The 20,442-nt window shown below is 38.4% G+C and overlaps 1 protein-coding gene across 1 annotated transcript in view; it reads right to left on the bottom strand.

Annotated features, from left to right (window-relative positions):
- Window positions 1-20,442, bottom strand: part of smad10a (SMAD family member 10a) — a 43,032-nt gene that overhangs the window by 15,763 nt on the left and 6,827 nt on the right. The window contains exons 2-6 of the mRNA XM_086062424.1: window positions 18,422-18,497; window positions 9,908-10,151; window positions 1,364-1,538; window positions 1,244-1,267; window positions 904-1,116 (exon numbers count right to left, since the gene is read on the bottom strand). Coding sequence (XP_085918550.1) covers window positions 904-1,116; window positions 1,244-1,267; window positions 1,364-1,538; window positions 9,908-10,151; window positions 18,422-18,497 — 732 coding nt within the window. The remainder of the gene's footprint in view (window positions 1-903; window positions 1,117-1,243; window positions 1,268-1,363; window positions 1,539-9,907; window positions 10,152-18,421; window positions 18,498-20,442) is intronic.

Raw genomic sequence — 20,442 nt, 5'->3', positions numbered from 1 at the left:
AACAAATATTCTGACTGTCATATGCATTTATTAAATGCTTTACTTTAATGCATGTAGTTATGTTTATTGCTCAAATAAAACCTGTGCTACCAAGCTAAAGGATAATCTGTAGTCAAAATTAATAGTGCGACTAATCCTCATTAATACATGATTAATGCGATATTTTTTTGTGATTAATCAATGAATTAACTCTTTATCTTTCACAGCACTATTTGATACAAAAAATACATCCCATATTTGTTTTTTATATACATAAAAATAATAAAAATTATTTGCATGAATTTAGTGGCACTTCTACTTCCTGATTGTAAAATCGCCACCAGAAGGCAGTCAATACTGGTATCAGCCATAGTAGTATATATAGAGAGAGTTTGGTTTCAGCAGGGTAACAAGATGTCATGTGACAATGTGTGACAATGGTTAGTCACATGACATATGGACGCCATCTTGTTACCCTGTTGAAACCAAGTTGGCCAAACTCTCTCAATATACGGCTCTGGTATCAGCTGCAATCAAAAGCACCGATACCTTGAAATAAGGCTGGGTATCGGCCCTTTACCGATACCTGATATCGATACTCGCCTATCCTTATTTTTTTTTTTTTATGATGACATTTGTTATCATTTTTCCCGCACCTTAACCTAATTGTGACTGGCTGAGCAACAAGTGGGTGTACCCATGCAAATGCCAGACGGAAGGGCCTGAGCCCGTATTCAAACCCAAGAACTGTGACTATTGTAACGTGCTGCCTCAGTTCCAACATCCATATTGTGAAAATATATTTTTATCAGGATATGAAACCAAATATCACTCATCAACAGTTTGTCAATGTTAAAAGTATCAATATCAGTACCATTGTCATATGTAATGTTTGCAATGTTAAAACTCCCTGGAACAGCCAACCTTTGGGTGAGACAGGCAGCTGTGTGTATCTGGTGACCGGTGGGGGTCCGTGAGGCTCAGACGACAGATGTGGAGGAGGCAGGGGTTGGCCATAGTGGTCTGGAGGAGGCATCTTTAGCGTTGCTTGGTGGTCAGATAGCGGCATACCAGGTGGGAGATCCATTTGGATGCAGTCGTGGATGTATTCTTCTTTGATCAGACCACCGGGCGCCGCTGTAGGATGGAACAGAAGGTTAGGTTAAATTTTTATCAGTGCAGTACGCATGCAAACACATACATTTTTTACAGTGTATTACTATATATGGTGGATCATAGTGTATTTGTGTAAGCTGGAATTTACCTGTATTGTGAAGACTGAGACCAACTGTCAAAGGGGGAAAATGGGAAATCAAAACAAGATTAAAGATATATCACTCAAATTTGCCTATGCCAATTTTGTGCTAAGATAATTTGAACCTACCAATGCCTGGAGAAACCACCCTCTCATAATGGTAGGGGTTTACACACACGTTGTCGTACTTCAGGTCAAAGGCATACTGGCAGAACTTGACATGCTTGAGTTCATTTTTGTGGAGGTCAGGCCAGCGCCACAGCCGTGCGTAAATCACATGAGGAAAGCCTTTCCTCCCTGCCACCTGAGAAGTAACACAATTAACACACACCATATATATCGACTCCAAAGACTGACAGACAACCTACTGCAAGCTACATTTGTGCTCCCCTCCCTCTACCTTAGTGTGGCATTCCCTCAGAGTAAAAAAACAAACAAACAAACAAAACGGTAATTTTCCAGTAGCTGGGGCACAAAAAAAAAAAGTGAAATAAAAAAAATTACTTCTCATAAATATACTTTTCTTCCATAATTAAAATACAATTTGTAGTTGTGATTTTAACAAGACTGTGCCTTATTTTCTGGTTGTTTTTAATGTTTAATTAGAAACATTTTCACAAAGAAATGTATTACCAATAGACCTTTTGCACCAACATCACGTGATCACGTGACTGCCCTATGGTGGACGGTGGAAGGAAATGACTGTTGAATGGAAGTGGACGTGACAAGGAGCGACTTAATCAGTTAGCGACTGTTATTTTACTAATTAAAAGTTATTATTGCCCATGGAGCCATGGAATCTACTACTTCAAACAAAGTTATCCTCTCAGTCAAAGTTGCACATTTAGTCGGGACTCAGAGCGCGATATCTACTTAAAGGTCTCATATTATTCAAATTTTCAACATACTACAATAGTTCTCAAATGTGTAAAAGACTTGTCTGTGACATGCATTCGTCAAAATTGACTTTGGATCTAATATTTTTGCTGTCCCTAAATCAGCCAAAAAATGCTCTGTTCAAAACAGCCTGTTTTAGGCGTGTGTCACTTTTATGTAAATAGCTGCACCAGGCCACGCCTAGGCCATATCCTTCTCTCTCGAAGGGGCAGTGATTTCAGTCATGGTAGCCATGTGCTAATGTTGTGAATAGAAACGACTGACCATGGGAGCAGAAGAAAATAAAAATACAGACATGTGTTTTACACATTTGAGAACTATTTTAATATGTGGAAAAGTGGCATAACGTTTTACCATAAGAAAAAGTAGTATAATGTTACTACAGAGAGTATGTTGTAGCGTTAGTTTGTGATTGTTTAGGCAATGGTTATTTTGCCGTGAATGTCTCTGATTTGCCGTGAATGCTTGTAGACATTTACAAGCGGTTATGAATAACACAAATGTGCACATTTAGGCCACTGCACGTGCAAGCCGTCTCATCGAGACCACTTAGCGGCCGGTTAGCATCACAAAGTCATGTCAACTAGGTAGCGAGTTGCCAGTCACGGTAATATAACCACCGCGGATTGTATCTTGACAAAACAATACGCAATCGCTCCATATTATCCAACCACCGGCTGCTTTATCATCTCTGACCTCTTGTAACCAAACAACCTCCACACGACAAATGTAGCTCCCACTTTAGGCACTAAAAATGCACCAGGAATATGGTAGAAAGTGCACATCTCTTATTAGAAAGGATAGGAAGTAAGGCTAAATAAAAAATGTTAAACTTACATCTTTCCCGTTTGCAGTCATGTCACACTATTGGGACGGATCCATTATGTTTAACAAAACAGTCCTGAAATGATGTCAGTACACGTCCTTCAAAAATAAAATTAATGACATTTAAGTTGGAGATTGCTAGTTTGGAAACAGCCCCTTACCTTCTGGCGCCTGCTGTTTTTACCAAGTTCATCAAATCTCAGACTTTGCTGGAATTCACAGCGCACGACCTATATCATTATGTAGTCAATGCTGTATATCTCCTTCTTACACCGGGGCTGATTTAAAAGCTTGTCACTGGCGGTCTCTGGGACGAGATGCTACGCTCACACCCGGGGGACAACATACATCGTAATGCAAAGCAAAGGTAAAACTTATCATGCTAACCGACTTATTTTTACACATTCCGTTCGATATTGAAACGCTATGATGATGTTATGTTATTATGTTGACTAGCATGGAACAAATGAGTATCGTAGTAGCAAGCTATGCAGTAATTTCATGATTATGACTCCGAAAGATTGAGCTCCAGAGTGAAAAACTCCAAGCACAAAGACCAAATCGCCATGTGTGCAGTTGGGAGTAGACGCTAACTATCTGGCTCGTTAATGTGATTTGAGACACCTCCTGTTACAATCTCTGTCAGAGTGTATGTTTGCTAGTAAAATATATGAACATTGATCTACTAACTTCGTAAAAGATGATCGCTGCAAATTCGCAAATACTTTTGAGGGCTGCCTCTCGAGTCGGGCTGCTACCAATGACGTATTTTATCTTTATCAGTAGATATGTGATAAAAAGCTACATTTGGTTTACAGCCTTTCGTGTCTTTTAGTACAACCGACCGCACAAGCAAGATATGACCATTTTAGAAGATAATCAATTAGATGCAGGACTATACGCTATACGAGATTCAATGGATCTGTACGGGGCAAGTGGTTCTTTTGCTGTCCACCGTCTGGGAGGGGGTCGTTCCTATGAAGGCTGTGAAGTCATGTGCAAATGGTCTATAGTAATGCTTAAAATTACAGGAATGTGCTGTTATTAGTTGTTTTTAATGACATTATTTTATGGAAAGAGGTTGTATAATAGTTTGTGTTTGATGTAATATAAATAATAAAAAAATAACTACTTTTTCAAAATGTCAAAAAAACTGTTGAAAAACAAAAGATATTGGGTTTAAAATTGCAACAATTTACTGTTATGGTAATTCATTTATAAAGTGCTTTACGAGGCTTTCAAACCTATTTACATTTTGACTACTCATTCAGCTTCTGATGACACAGCATCAGGTGTTCACTGTTCAGTATCTTGCTCAAGGACACAGCAGAGGTAGCATCCTTAAAGAGATACTTGACACTGAGTTATTTTCAGCAGTGAAAAGTTAATATTTTGTCCAGAATTAATTAGATGACTTCATTATTTTTCATGTACAATTAATACCTTTAAAAACAAATTTTGCCACTTGCTGTCGACTGAAGATGACATCACCTGTGCTGCGGAAGTAGTAACGACCAATCATGGCTCACCTGTTTTCTGGGTTTGGTCCGTAATCTGAGCCATGATTGGTCGTTACCTACTTCTTTAGCACAGGTGATGTCATCTTCAGTCGACAGCAAGTGGAAAATTTGGTTTTAAAGGTATTAATTGTACATGAAAAATAATAAGGTTATCACATTAATTATACACAAAATATTAACTTTTTACTGCTGAAAATAGCTCAATGGGCCTTTAAATTCAGATCCAATTCTTTGCTTTACATACTATTCACCCTCTCAAGCTTTCCCCTATCCTATATCTCTTTAGATGTCCTTTCAATGACAAGGAATGTTACTATCGAGGACATTACAGTAATTGTAGTTATTTTCAATAAAAACATTAGTCAATTAACAAATAATTTATTGTAAAATTAAAATTTTCAAAATATTATTACCTCTTCTTTTTTTAGTTTTTAAGTTGCATTTTACAGTTTATTCCAGTTGTGTCAAACATACGGCCCGCGGGCCGGATCAGGCCCACAAAGGGGTTTAATTCGGCCCGCAAGATGATTTTGTAAAGTAAAAGTTTTTTTTTTTTAAGAGGCGAATTAATCAGCCGGCCACAATCAAAGCAAATCAATTCGTAATTTCACAAGCAATCCTCAGATGAGCAATGCAACTGGTACACGGAATTGCTCTGGATGTCTGTATTTTACATCCAATTTAAAGTTAGTTTGTTTAAAAAAAAAAAACATGGACCAACATAAATCAAACACAAACATTCTGACTAAGAGACGCATTCAACTACACATATGAAAATAATTTACGTCCTTATAACTTCATTAACAATACCACACAATGCATTCTGTGAACAATATACAGGTATATGCATTTGTGTTATTTTTTGGGACAATATAATTACAGTTGCGCCTGGCAATTTAGGGCTGGCCCACAAATAGCAAAAAATCTGCGTATAATTGATGTTTTTTTTTTTCATTATATACAATGATTTTACAGATCTGACCCACTTGGTTATATATTTTCCTCCATGTGGCCCCTGAGCTAATATGAGTTTGACACCCTTAATTTATTCCCTTAAATAACAGACAAATATTTGCGAAATTAAGATTAATTTGTGAAAATATTGTAAAAAAAAAAATCCATAGGTTTGGCGCATTTCTTGAAACTGAGATGACGTTTTCAAAATACCATGGACAAATCCCTAAACTACCTTACAATTGGTCTCAACTGAATGCAATTTCTCATTGCTTTCATCAAATTGTCTCAATTGCCTCAGTGGATCTGTGCTAATGGTTGAGTACATTTAGCCTACAATTAGCACAATCTGCCCACATTTAGCACATTTTCCAAATGAATAGATCTTGCTGATCGAGCTGGATTAGTTGTTTTTCAGTCTAATGGCTATCCTCTCCAAAACATGCCAGCAGGATTTCAGTGTGTAAGACATAATATACTAAATCATCTATTCAATTGTCAAAATTAGTCCAGCATATCACAGGGGATCAGTGTAGAGCAGAGGTGGGCATCGAGGACCGAAGTCCTGCAGGTTTTGCATTTTGCCCTTCTCCTTTTTTTGTTTGTTGTTGTTGTTTTTTGTTGTTGAGCTCAGTATTGTTCATTCGGCAATTTTACCGATTTGACATGTCATCATCATTGCTCTCTTTTTATTTATATTTTTATTTTGTATGTGCATGTGCGTGTGCGCGTGTGCGTGCGTGTGAGTGTATATTCATTAGTTCACCTAAAACCTATTAAAAATCCCATACCTAAACCGAATACTTCAGAATCCAGCTAGAGTCGTGAGGTTGTCAGGAGAACCAAGGAAGGATCAAAGAAAAGAAAGGAAAGTGAAATCCAGCACCGACCAGAAATTACCTACTATCCACCGGGTAACCAACCAGAGTCTTTCACCAAACCCAGAAACATCTAAATTCCAACAAATTAGGGAGACCTCAAGAGACCAAAGGAGAGACTGAGGAAAGGAAGGAAGGACAGATGAAGCAGAGTGAGATCCACAGACACCAGCCTCCACCGATTGAACGACCAGAGGAAGAAGCAGATTGTGTTTGAGTTTCGATAGATGCTGGTGTGGTGGATCTGGCATGCATGAAAATCTCCACCAAGGAGGGTAGCCGTCGACCCCTGCCAGGACAGAGCAAGCGCAACACCTCAGGGGCCCCCCAGGCCACGGCAGCGCCAAAGGACAATCCCCGACCGAATGTACCCCCCCCCCCCCCCAGTTGTGTGGTGCATTAAAATTGGAGGGGAGTTGTAGGGCGAAGACGGTGTCTCCACCCTAACCCCCCCCCCCCCCCCAAAGTGTGTTACGTGCCCTATATGTCTATAAACAAAGTGTATTGTGCAAAACTAGTGCAGTGAGTTAACTCTTTGACTGCCAGACGTTTTCAGAAAAGGGATGCCGTCAGTGCCACCCGATTTAAGCATTTTGACTGATCTTTCAAGGTCCACAGAAAATGTTCTGTTTGGACTATGGAAACACACGTACTACCAAATGAAAGATTGGACTTTCATCTTTCATCAGAAAAAAAAAGTTTGTTTCTACCTTATTCCGTTCTTTAGTAATCAACAATAGAAAATGGTTAGTTTGACCCAATTTCGCCTGTTTTGGACCAAAATACGGAGAAATCAAGCTTTTAGTGAAACGATATTATTTCATGCATTCTAGTGAATTTGACACTTCTTTTTGTCCATGAATGATGCCACAAACACCTAAATAGTGCTTTACTTCTATAAAACACTACCACCAAGAATGAAAAAGTGTTTTTTGATAGCAAAATACGTTTATTTACATTCAACAGTGTAACAATTTGACAACAATTTGGCAAACTATTTACAAATGTGTGCAACTGTGGTGCTATTTACAAATATGTGGATGTTTCAACGACAGTTTTTCTTTTTGTAACACTCTCCTGCGTGCAAAGAGACGCAACAGCATTTGCACAACAGATTGCCTCTTCGCGTGCGCCACTTTCTTGCAGGCCGTTTTTTTCCGGGGAATAGCAAGTATATACTGCAGTGTGTCATCAAGTCTAATATCAGGATCATGCTACGGTTACGTTACGGTGGTGTTACGTCTCGCTTCCTCGCGTCCTTCAGTTGCTATACCGGGTGGTAGGAGATGTTCTGATCCATTTTATCCACTCCATTCATGGTGGCATCGTAGTCCAGAAACAGTGTCTTCTCCGTGATCAGACTGTACCCGCTCCTCCGATGAATATGCATTGGACTCGGGGTACTCTTCATTGTCCGATCGAATGTCCGCTTGTGCAGCTCCGCGTTTTCCGGCCTTAGCAGCGCTAGCCGCGCTAGCCGCGCTTAGCCGGTGAGGCTTACTACGTGTTCATAACAGTCACGCCAAAGCTTCCAACTTTGGCGTAGAGCTCGGAGTCATCATCATCATCATCATCAATCTGCATTGGTCGATGCCAACTCTCCATCGCCCGATCGAATGTCCGATTGTGTAGAAGTACCCGGCCGGCTATTGTGCGCGTTTTCCGGCCTTAGCAGCGCTAGCCGCGCTTAGCCGGTGAGGCTTACTACGTGTTCATAACAGTCACGCCAAAGCTTCCAACTTTGGCGTAGAGCTCGGAGTCATCATCATCGTCGACATCAATGCGCTTTTTAGTATTGATTGATGCTTTCCGTCTTTGAAAAAAATGCTCAAGCGTGAGCTGCTTGCAACCGGTTGCTTGGTCAGCCATTGTTGTGGCTTCATCAGCCATTGTCTCCTCAACACTCTAGCTCCGCCTCACGTCTTCTACTGACGCCCACGGTGGGTGGCCCATCCAACCTTGTGCAAAGAGAGTCATCGCTGCCCTCTAGGGGCCAAAACGAGTCTTTTACTATTCAGATCTGCCTGATACTTTCAGCACAGCTGCCCAAGGCTTTCCTGCACCCGTTTTTGAAAAAAAAAAAAAAAAAAAAACATAGGGGACGTCTTTTAACGTCCTCGGCGCCCTTCCCTAGGTTTATGCTAAACGTTTTATAACGTTTATGGCAGTCAAAGAGTTAAGAGGAGCGACCAGCAGCCCCCCCCCCCCCCCCCCAACCGGGCAGGGGCAGGAGGCGCACCCACCCACCAAACCCCCACCCACCCGGGGACCCCGGCGGGCATATGGGACCAGCCCGGCAGGGCGATAGGGCTCGCCCCCGGATACTGGGGCCCGCCCGAGGTGCCAGGAGGTCCACCGGAGCGGGGCGGGCACAACTCAAACACACCCACCCGCCCTTCTCCAACACAGCTGATAGTAAATTGTTGTATAAGCCTGATAACGATCCTGTTGATTGGAATTAGCTTGTGTTGGAAGTGAGACACCTTCAAAACCTGCAAGACTCCGGCCCTCGAGGACCGAGACTGCCTACCTCTGGTGTAGAGGATGGTTGAGACATTCACAAGGTTTTTTTCCTCGCTGCATTACAAGGGAAAATATCCGCTGCAATGTAGATGAAAACCTTTGACCAAACAGAGAGCAGCGTATGGATGCCCAAGAGAATGAGGATGATGTCCAAGAGGGGGAAGGCTAGTGAAAGTGAAAGTGTTACAGTAGTTGGTTCTTCATTTACGCTGTGTGCGAGATATGATTTTAGTTATTAGTTTTTAGTTTTTCATAAATATACAGAATTTGGCTTACACTTTCTTTTGTTGCACTCTAATGTGTAAGTAACTGTGAATAAAAACTGTTGCAATTTCCTTGACTGAGTGGAGTATGTCAAACCGCAAACTTTGAATACTGCTCTTGTAACCCCCCCCCCCCCCCACCCCCCAGTTTTATAAATAATTGTATTTTGAATGGCTGTTGTGAGAAAACATCTAATGATTTTGACTTGTGGTGCTCACAGAATGCCAAAGGGACGACGCATTTTGGGGGCACTGACTACTTGTATGACATAGAAATGTGATTTTGACACACAGATGAGCGGTTTTGGGAGAGACATGAGCTTTTGCAGATGATCCAAAGAGTTGTGCAAAATCATCCAAGTTATTTTTGGCAAAAAAACAAAGTGAATGCAGATGAGCCAAAGCAATTGAGAAAGATCTTTGCAGTTGTGACTGTACCGACTCTTTGTTTGGGAAAGGAACTTGGAGTGAAGCATGTGTGAGCAGTTTTGGGATAGATATGTGCTTTTGCTAATGAACTGTGCACAAATGTAAGTCTGTTTGGCCAAATGAGCTTGCAGTTTTGAAAATGTCATCTCAGCTTCAAGAAATGTGCCAAACCTATGGAGAAAAACTGTAACAACAAATACCTGTATATGTATTTCTAGCACTGTTCACAAGAACAGAAATATTGTGTGTTTTCACAGTTAAAGCAATTTCATGTTATTTTCCAATCCAACATACCTTGTAACAAATAAATGTAGTTCAAGTTTTAAAAAGTAGTACAAAAATCCAAAGCACTGTGAGGCAGTTGATGACTTCCTAATGACTGACCTGCAGTCGTCCATCAAGCGTCCTCTGAATGGTGACACACTTGCTTGGATGGACGCCATTGGTGGTGATAGCCGTGATGAGCGAGTCCAACTCGTCCTTCTTCTCCTTCAGCTTCTTGACCAGGCTCTCAATGGCCCGCTTAGCAAAGCCCTCGTTCTCCCCGCCCTGCCGATGGCACATGAGGCTGTGGACGATGCTGAGGCAGGCGTCATTGCTACTCGGAGGGTTCACTGACATGATGCTGCTGCAAAGACACAAAACAAATACATGATTATGGAGGACCAAAACTGCCAAAATTAAAAATAAATAAATGACTAAATAAATAAAAGTGAAAATAAAAACCGGATATAAAAAATATAATTCAAAAATTAAACACATTTTTTTTTTAATGGAAATAAAACAACAATATACATATATATCCCTAAATAAATCAAGTAAAAATAAATACAAAAATAAATCTGACAGAGCGTCTGCAGCATGAAATAAATAATAAAATATTTTTATTCATTGATTGATATTTAATTATATTTATATATTTATTTGGACATTTATTTTTATATTTATTTTTAGAATCTCGTTTTTTATTTATTTTTTTACTTGTATTTATTTATTCATTTAGGGATAGATAGATAGATAGATAGATAGATAGATAGATAGATAGATAGATAGATAGATAGATAGATAGATAGATAGATAGATAGATAGATAGATAGATAGATAGATAGATAGATAGATAGATAGATAGATAGATAGATAACAAAAACACTAACAGGGGAACTGGGTAAAACTCTAAATAAACAAAACCAACAAAGTTCTGAAAATACCAAAAATCAAAGTAACAACAAAACACAAGAGTGGTGACAGCGACAATGATCCAACCCAGACTGAATAAAACCTGCCAACTGACGAGACAACGAGAGACACCTGAACAAGACACAAGTGGCTGGGGGAGATTATTGGACGACAAGGGAACAGGATGACGAGTACAGGTAAGGCAAGACAGGACCCAAAGCCAAAACAACAAACCCAAGCATGACAGACACAAATCACGATCGATCGATAGATAGATAGATAGATAGATAGACAGATAAATAGATTTTTTTAATTGCCATTTATATAAAAAAAATTGTATATAATCTTTCAATAATTTTTTTTATCTGTTTTTATTTTTTACTTTTATTCATTTATTTATTTTTAGTTTTGGTCCTCCATACCATGATAAGGTAAAAAAGCACTTTGGACAAATGGAGGGTCCATTTGTCCAATGTGCTTTTTTACTCTATCTGTTCTATTCAATCTCAAAATGTGTGAAAGCCTTGAGATTTCAATGTGCTCTGCAGTGTTCTTTTCTTTGTACACCCGGCACAGACAAATTTGTTGGTAACCTTCAGCTTAAGAAAGAAAAACCCACAAACAATGGTTACTGAAATAACTGACGAGACTGGAATATGTTGAAATGCATATTGACAAGGCACAAAGCTGTTCACAGAAAGTTCCATTTACATACAAACAGTGTTAATTTTGACAAGAAATTAATCTTTTGACTAAAATCAATTAAAGTTGTAGTCATAATTTAGTCATCTGATTGTATTTGATTTTTAATTCAATTGTATCCATCCATCCATTTTCTTAACCGCTTGTCCTCACAAGGGTCGCTGGAGCATATCCCAGCTGTCTTCAGGCAGTAGGCGGGGTACACCCTGAACTGGTTGCCAGCCAATCGCAGGGCACACAGAGACGAACAACCATCCACACTCACGATCACACTTATGGACAATTTGGAGTGTTTAATTAACCTGCCATGCATGTCTTTGGAAATGTGGAAGGAAACCGGAATACCCGGAGAAAACCCACGCAAGCACGGGGAGAACATGCAAACTCCGCACAGGAAGGCCGAAGCCCGGACTCGATCTCACGTCCTCTGCACTGTGAGGCAAACGTGCTAACCAGTCACCCACCGTTCCGCCTAATTCAATTTTAGCCGATGAAAATAAAGAGCAATTTTAGTCAACTAAATTGATAATTTAGTTGATGTTTTCCTTCAGCATACATTTAAACTTCTATACAGAAAATTATAACACACCTATTTGTAACTGTAGTTTAACACGCAATGCAAGACACATTTAAAACAACAGTGTATTTTTTAAACTTAGTTTCAATGAAACATGTTGAACTGACAATAATACGCCATCAAGTGTATAATTGACAATAATCTTACAGCTGTACAATGAATGTAAATATGTTTAAACATTAAATAAAGTGCAGTGAACAGTTTCTGAGTGGTTCATTTCTCCCACAAGCGTTTCATTCTTGCTTCTGATTGGATTTTGTGAATTTTCGTCACTGTGTTGGTTTCGTTTTAGTCATTTACAAACTTGTCAGTCAATTTCAATTATTGTCACCGTCTCAATGAATGGCTTCTATTTTAGTTTTCATTTCATTTTCGTCTGACAGAAAATGTTCGTGACGAAAAATATGGCAACAATTTTTTGTTAATGAAATTATCACTCCACACAAATGAAGCATACATCCCACACATGGTGTCTTATGTGAAGGGAAAATTGTTTCACAAACTTTATATCGGCCCAATTTTACTTACCGTGTATAAAATGTACCCATGTATAATATGATACCCCGAATTGCTGGTTTCCTTTATCATCTGGTCACATTTGTCCAAGTGCATGTTTTTAATGCCCCCATAACACTTACTTACTTACTTACTTTTACTGTACATAAAACATGATGATTGCCCTCTTTTTTTTTACTGTTTAAGACAATCTTGGGGGTTTAATCTACACTCAGTCCAGTGCGTCAAATAAATTCTAAAATGTTTTCATGTACCCCATGCAATGGGCTCACATACAAGTGAATGTTGTTTGGTGCATTGAATGAGTATTTCTATGGATGTTTGAGATGTCCTACTCTGTGAGTGGTCTGTGAACGCACCTCAAAGTCAAGTACCGAACGCAAGTGAGAACAGTGAGCGCAGCTATCGTTTGTTGAATGCACTTTTTGCAAAGCCTTGTTTATAAAACTGAAAATCAAAGTTTACAGACGGTCGGAGTGTGCTCGGTGCATGTTTCCGATCGCGCCCCACATCAGCACAAAACAAGACTAGCAAGCAATATCTGTGTGTGCTCTTCATGACTTGCTGGTATTTTTTGTCCGCTATTTAGCATAGCAGCTTCTTTTGTTGTCAATAAACAGAGTTCACTGACTCGTTCCTGTGATCCTTCGATGACGTCGCTACAATAGGGTAACGGGTGTTAATACAGTGGCGCCCATGATACTCTTTGAGTCACGGTGAGCAAGAATAATCTTATATGATGTAAATTTGTAACATTAGACATGAACTCATTCACTCCCAGCCATTTTCACTGAAGCAACCTTCTTCCCTCCCGGTTGTTTTACTAGATTTTGACTGATTTTGCGAGCCCCACAGAATATTGTGTTTGATTACTATAAAAACATGCAACCTACCAAAAGAAAGATTAGAGTCTCTTCGTTCATCAGAAAAAAAATATGTTTTTATCTGTTTCCATTTTGCAGCAATTAGCATTAGAATATAGCAGAATAAATATTATAGAATATATAGAATATAAGTCTCATCATTATTCACAAACCTGTTGAAAGCACTGGAAAAATATTTTGTTGCAACATGGCCCTGGCTGATCTCTTATACTGTGCTGCTGCCTGCTGACCGTTTTTTGTAATAACTACCATTGATTTAAGCGAACTCTTCATGTCAGAAGCTGTATCAAAGCATTCTGTATGCTCTAGCATAAAAAAAATATATATATAAAAAAAGTATAAATATATTTTTGGAAGTGCAGGACAAAGTATTAAACTTTTTTTTTTTTTTACAACAACTAGGTCATAACAAATTTTTGTTTCATATAAACTACAGTGTCCCGTGTATAATACTCCCCCCCATGATTTGGGATAATATTTTTTATAGGGGGGAATGCGTATTATTCACAGGATTCACAAGGTTTTTTTCTCTATTTAAGCGCGACGTCAACTGTAACAAAACAGTGGCTTACAATAATAGTAGTAAACAGAGCTGGGCACTTCCATTAATCATCCATTCCCGTCGATGACAATGCGACCTTTTGCTTCTGCATTTTCAGCGAATGTTTTATGACGCTTTGCAAAAATACACGGAATGAGACCATCTGTATGGATGTAAACCTGCTTCAGTCGGTGCTCAGTCCATGTATTTTTATGAGGCTTCGCGTCATTCTGCACTCGCCGAAGTGACGATTAACGGAAGTGCCTAACTCTAGGGCTGGGTATCAAGTCTAATTTCCTGAATCAATTAGATTTTCATTCACAAGAGTTCATTTCGATTCGATTCACTTCAGTTCAATCCGATATTGATTAAATATGGAACATCAATTTTTCTTGAACAGGGTTTATCTTGGCTCAAATTGAGGCAGAGGTGGTACCATCCTAAACATAATGGGCGACTACCAATACCAGGTATCGGCAGTGACCGATACCAAGGCACATTTGCATTTGGTGGCCATATTTAAAAGTATAGAGTCATGGTTTTATGAATCAATATTGGGCTATGAAAAGGAATATCGATTAGATATATCGATTTTTTTAAACCCAGGCCTAATAATGATGATAATGATATCGATATTAATGATGATGATAATAATAATAATAATAATAATAATAATAATAATAATAATAATAATAATAATAATAATAATAATAATAATAATAATAATAAACAGCCAGCCAGCATCATGTTAAATATGCACAATATATATATATACAAACTACAAACATTTTGCATTTCCACCGTGGATGAAATATTGCTCTCATGACACTACAGGCACGCGAAGCTCAACGCGAGTGCAACACACCAGCAGTCTCATTAATTTTGGCCGCGAAGAGTCAACGGCTAATCGTCCTCACTCACCAGGCAGCTGAAGGATTCCTACGGTCTCTAAAGCTGCTATACCCGAAGATGGAGCCATGACCATAGCGGAGGCTCCGTGCTGCAACTTGGCTGGAGCACTGATTAAAGTGGATGGCTGGGTGTGCGTCGGCCGCAACCCGCGTTTTTTTTATTGTTTTTTTTATTACGATCATACATGCAATTGTAAATATTGTTCAGCGATGTAGTATTATTTTTATTGTATATACTGTGTTTTTATGACTTTGGCGATGGCTGGAGCGCGCCACCTCCGCCTCAAAACCAGGAAATAGCCGTGTGCAACGGTTGCTTCGTGACTTGTTTCTTCTTTGGTACAATAAAGTTTTTTTGTTTCTTTGGTTTTTGCTTTAAGTCTTTCTGGTGCACTGCTGTTGATATTGCGCCTCCATAATGGCACAATGCTGCAACTGCAGGTAAAATACGTTGCTGCCAAGCTGGAGCGCTGCGGCTGTGTTGAGCGATATCAACAAATTAGGTGGCGGCGGCCGCCTCCCAATTTTCTACATAGGAAAAACCCTGTTAAATGTACATAATAAAAACTCCACAAATATTAAGTGCCAAAGTGAATTTTGCAGAGGCAGTAACTGGTCAAATGATTTAGTTTTTTAATGTAAGTAGTAACACGTGTTATAATGAATTAAGTGTTACACGAACATTGACATCAGCAAGGATGAGATGAAAATATTTTCATAATTCCAATTTAATAATTGTAAATACAAACTTAAAATATTCTGAATTGTCCTAAAGAGCAATAAGTCAGGTCTTTCATAAATGTAAGAAAATACTTTTAAATTTATGTGAACAGTAAATTTCAAGAAAACAATTAGATACAAAAAAATATATACCGTATATATATTTTCTTCAGAATTTATGGGAACGAATGAGATATTTAAATAATCGATTCATAGTTTTATGAATTGATATTGGGCTCAAAAAGGAAAATCGATTCGATATAGATTATTTGATCTTTTAAACCCGGCCCTACCCAACTAGTAGTAGATATCGTTTTTAGTAGGGATGGGCGAGTACCAATACCAGGTATCGGTATTGGGTCGATACCAGGCTTTATTTCAAGGTATTGTTAGGCCGCCCCCCTATGGCTGTTTTATGATTAGGAACTATAAATTAGAATTTAGAAGTATAGAAAATTGCCATTAATTTCATGCAATTTTAAGGAAAAATGCTATAATGGGATATATAGTTTTTTGGCGGGGGGGGGGGGTGTGTTATGTATCAAAAGTACTAGTGGTATCGACACTTGGTATCATAACAATGACTACTCAAGAGTTGAGTACTCGTACTGGCATCGGTCTGAAAAAAAAAATGGCATTAAACAACCCTATTTTTTAGGTATAAAACTTCTGCTTAGGAACACTGACACAAGCCTTAGTCTTGCGTTTGTTTTGCTACTGTATTTCAGTGTTGGTCTTGAAGATAGTACTTTGAGAGCCAAGTCATTTTTTTTATTTTTAGGTGATACTTGGTGTAAAAAGTTTGGCAACCGCTGGTCTGCTTCATTCACCTCTAACAAACACACTGCTTATTTAAATACCACTGTTGACATGCTGTATATTACATTCAGACAAGATGCTGACTTATTTCCTGTTTAAGTTTATCTTGGTTCTACTGCTCCTCTAAAAAAAACGTTGACGAATGGTTTTCACGACAATGAACTCAACCATCATTCAAACAAATCCCTTGAGTTTAGGTCTATAGACAGTGATTTAGATGGCAAACTGAGATAAATGATGTGTTAAATGTAATTTTGGGTTAAGTCGTGTGCGGTAGTTATTATTGTTCCAGACGTGAACAAACCCAAACACATCGCAGACTGATAGGAAGGACACCAAACATAATCATCAGCCAACTGCACATTCAAGACACCACTGAGCATGCTTGTATCAAAAAAACTTTGGCATGCTGGCAAAAACTAACGCAGCAGAACTATAGAGAAGGTTACATTCGCTCCCAGACAATTTCTAATTGCAAATACATTTCCCTGTCAAAATTAAATCACATGAGTGAGTCACATGAACTCCTCCAAGTAAATGCTGAGCCTTCCTTTCCTTTATCTTGGTAAATATTTCAGTGAGCTGATTCAGGTTTCTACAAGGCCACATGCCCTTCCATAGTTCTATGGCAGTACACTGTAGTTGCAAAAATCTGGTCTCAATTAAAACCATTCCCAAACATTCACATACTGATAATAAAACAGTCTTAACTTCAATGATGAATGAACAACATAACAAATGACACAAGTGAATAAATCAGTGGGGGGAAAAACTGACAATTTAGAAATACCATCACAAAAATAGCACCCTTTGTGTGTAATTACTTTATTATTGGTACAAGTGCTTCTATGATTTGATTTGCGTGCGATAAGAAAGCATAATTCAACCACTAATTGTGGGAATGCTGGAAGCAGTCTCACATGTTATTGAGATTCTTTATTCTTAATTATTACAGTATTTTATTCTGCTCACTTTTTTGCCGTGTAATAACTACCACATTAATACATCCGATTTACACCGTTCGAATTTCAACTTGCTTCAAAAATTCCCGCCTTCCAAGGTATTTATCGTCTGATTGATTCCACATTACATACAGTATGGGCACAATTTAACGTTAAATATAAACTTTTCCCCATTCATTTTCAATGGGATTGACATTGAATATTTTCTAAGTCCCACTTTCCCCGCCCACTTACTTACATAAAACTGACCATCATTACAAGCTGTTGTATACTGCTCAGTGTCCAGTAACCAGGTCACGGGTTCGAATCCCACCTCCGGCTGTACATTGCAAATCTGTCCATGGCAATTACGCTATGGGATATAAATGTATCCCAACTGATTATCATAGTTCCACTTTTCCATGTAAATAAATGGAGGGTACTTTCAGATAACACTTTTCCATATAAATTTCAACTTGCTTCAAAAATTCACGTCTTCCAGATTCAAGTGTTCTTTTTATTCATTTATCTTTCATCTACAATTAATACTTTGTAATTTTGACATAATTTATCTTTCAATATGCTTCATTAACATTCAGCTTAGCATTCAGCTATTAGCATTCAGCTTCCAGCATTCCCACGCAATTTATGCAGGAATTGCACATAGTCTAGTTGCTTTTTGGAATGCCGAATAACATAATTTTCTGCCAAATGATGAATTCTAATTTATACACCTCTTCAATTTAAGATAATGGAAGTTGTTTGTTCATCCATTTTCTATAGCACATAAGCTCATGGGTGAGCTGCAGTCTATCATAGCTGACTTACATCTGTTATTTATTTGAATCATGGAAATATGGGACCTTACAAATAGTACTGCTTTAAAAGTGATATGTAGTCTGACAGTTAAGAAATAAGATGCATGTACAATCAAATCGCATCATAGCACGTGAAGTGACATGAGATTCCTCTGTCTTGTATATCTTTAGAGGTATATGTTTCTGAAAATGTTGAATTAGGAATTATGTAACTACAGGCACGTTTAACTTGACATAAGTTTAAACACGTTATTAAATTAAAATGCTAAAAATGCGTTTGTGGTCTTGCTTACCTGGTATTAAGTTGTTCAGCCAGTGAGTGACCAGAAGGTTCACTGGGATCATGATGGCCCAGTTCTGAATCAGTCCCTGTTAATAAAGTGGATGGAGATGCATCGTTAAAAGATGCAAGATAAGAATGCAAATTCTATTGGTATTGTTGCAATATAAAATATTCTTTGTATGTTCACATTTTGACATTTCACTTGCACTTTCACAGGCCAAAGTCAAGACCATTTCTATATTCACAACAAAAATTATCTCAAGGCTAGTCCACATGCAGGAGATCTAGAAGTGGTCATTTGTTCTGGCTGCTGAGAGCAACAAGGCTACAGCAACAAGTAAGGCAACAAGAAGAACAAGTAAAAACGATAGGGACAGAATGGCCACCAATTAAGGTGCATTTAGTCTGTATGTGAAGAGTCATGTCCCAAGCACATGCAATAATCTGACTCTTCACAATTATTTATAAGGGATGTAACGATATCCAAATGTCACAATACTATATTATCACGACATTAAACTCACGATACGATATTTATTACGATATTGTGGTGGTGTTGGCAATATATATATATATATAAAACAAGCTCATGATACTATATACAGGTGCTTGTCAAAAATGTTGAATATTCTCTAAAAATTTAATAATGTCCGTAATTCCATTAAAAAAAATCTAACTTTCATAAATTATAGATTCAGGGCCCACAACATAACTTAAGTGATTTCAAGTATTTATTTGTTTATTTTTACATTATTTGGGCTTCCAGTATAGTAATAGTAATGTATTACAAAATTAAAACAAGGAACACAAATACAGTACTATCAGGAAGAAAATGAGGGCCAACAGACCCAAAAAAAACAAACAGGCAATGCCACGGCGCATTAAGGCAGTGATTAAGGCAAAGGGAATCCAACCAACTATTGAAGATTGACATATCGTTTTGAAAATACCATCCATCCATCTTTTTTCTCATGCAAAACAATGGGAAGTATGCATGGTGATTTCTTCACATTATTCACATTTTTTGACATCCTGTATTCATGTTTGTTTGTTTTTTTAGCTGGAAGACCAAATAATGTAACAATTAACAAATAAATACTTGAAATCACTTAAATTGTGAGCCCTGAATCTATAATCTATGAAAGTTTGACTTTTTGAATGGAATTACGGAAATTATTCAACTTTTCGGGGATATTCAAATTTTTTGACGAGCACCTGTATATCAACCTCTGAGTTTTCTGCTATAAGTGGGTTTCATGTGACGTCACGACAAGCAGCCCAACCCCAGATGGGGGCAGGAAGTAATTTGCCCATAGGAAAAAGTTGAGAAAATGCTGTTTATGGCTGTACCAAGCAGTCTAAAAAAGCAGTCTAAAAAAAAAGCTACTTTCGCGCTGAATCGAATCGCAGACCCAAAAATCGGAAATGAATCGAATCGTGAGACATTCAAAGATTCCCACCACTAAAATATATACTTATACTTGAGCTTTGGTTCATTCACAAGACGTCTACATAATTACAGAACTGACTGATGAGTCACTGTTTGACCGTTTAAGTCATTTAAGACCAGTCGTAACAGTTAGCCAGCTAGCTTGTAGCCTGATGCCAGTGAAACGTTTGTGTACATTTGAGTTGAAAAGAGAATGATTCTGAATCATTTACTCACCCGAGCAAAAACAAGATGGCAGTCATTTAGTGCTTCTTTTGATCGGAGTTCGCTGACCCAACCACACACGAAATAGTTGTAAGCCTCCAGGCTTCTATACGCCTTCATTTGGCTAGCGGTGTAGTACGATGTCTGGAGGACAAGGTCGCTCGTGATGTCGATTGCATCCACACCAGGCAAATCCGACACGAGTTCGGAAAAATATATTTTCCTCAGAGTGTAAGGATCATATCCCACATATTTTACTATTTTTAGAGCGTACCGGCTATGTCCAGACTCAGCCAACGAATGAATTTATGGCAGTTTTGCATAGTCACTTTTCATCATTTTCAATGGGTGTTCCCTACTTTCTGACCCCCAGTTGA

The sequence above is a fragment of the Leptonotus elevatus genome, chromosome 19 (assembly GCF_054856555.1).
Source record: "Leptonotus elevatus isolate MCC_2025b chromosome 19, RoL_Lele_1.0, whole genome shotgun sequence".
Classification (NCBI taxonomy): Eukaryota; Metazoa; Chordata; class Actinopteri; order Syngnathiformes; family Syngnathidae; genus Leptonotus; species Leptonotus elevatus.
Note: the sequence above shows the minus strand (reverse complement) of the source record. Positions and strands in the feature narration are given on the sequence as shown.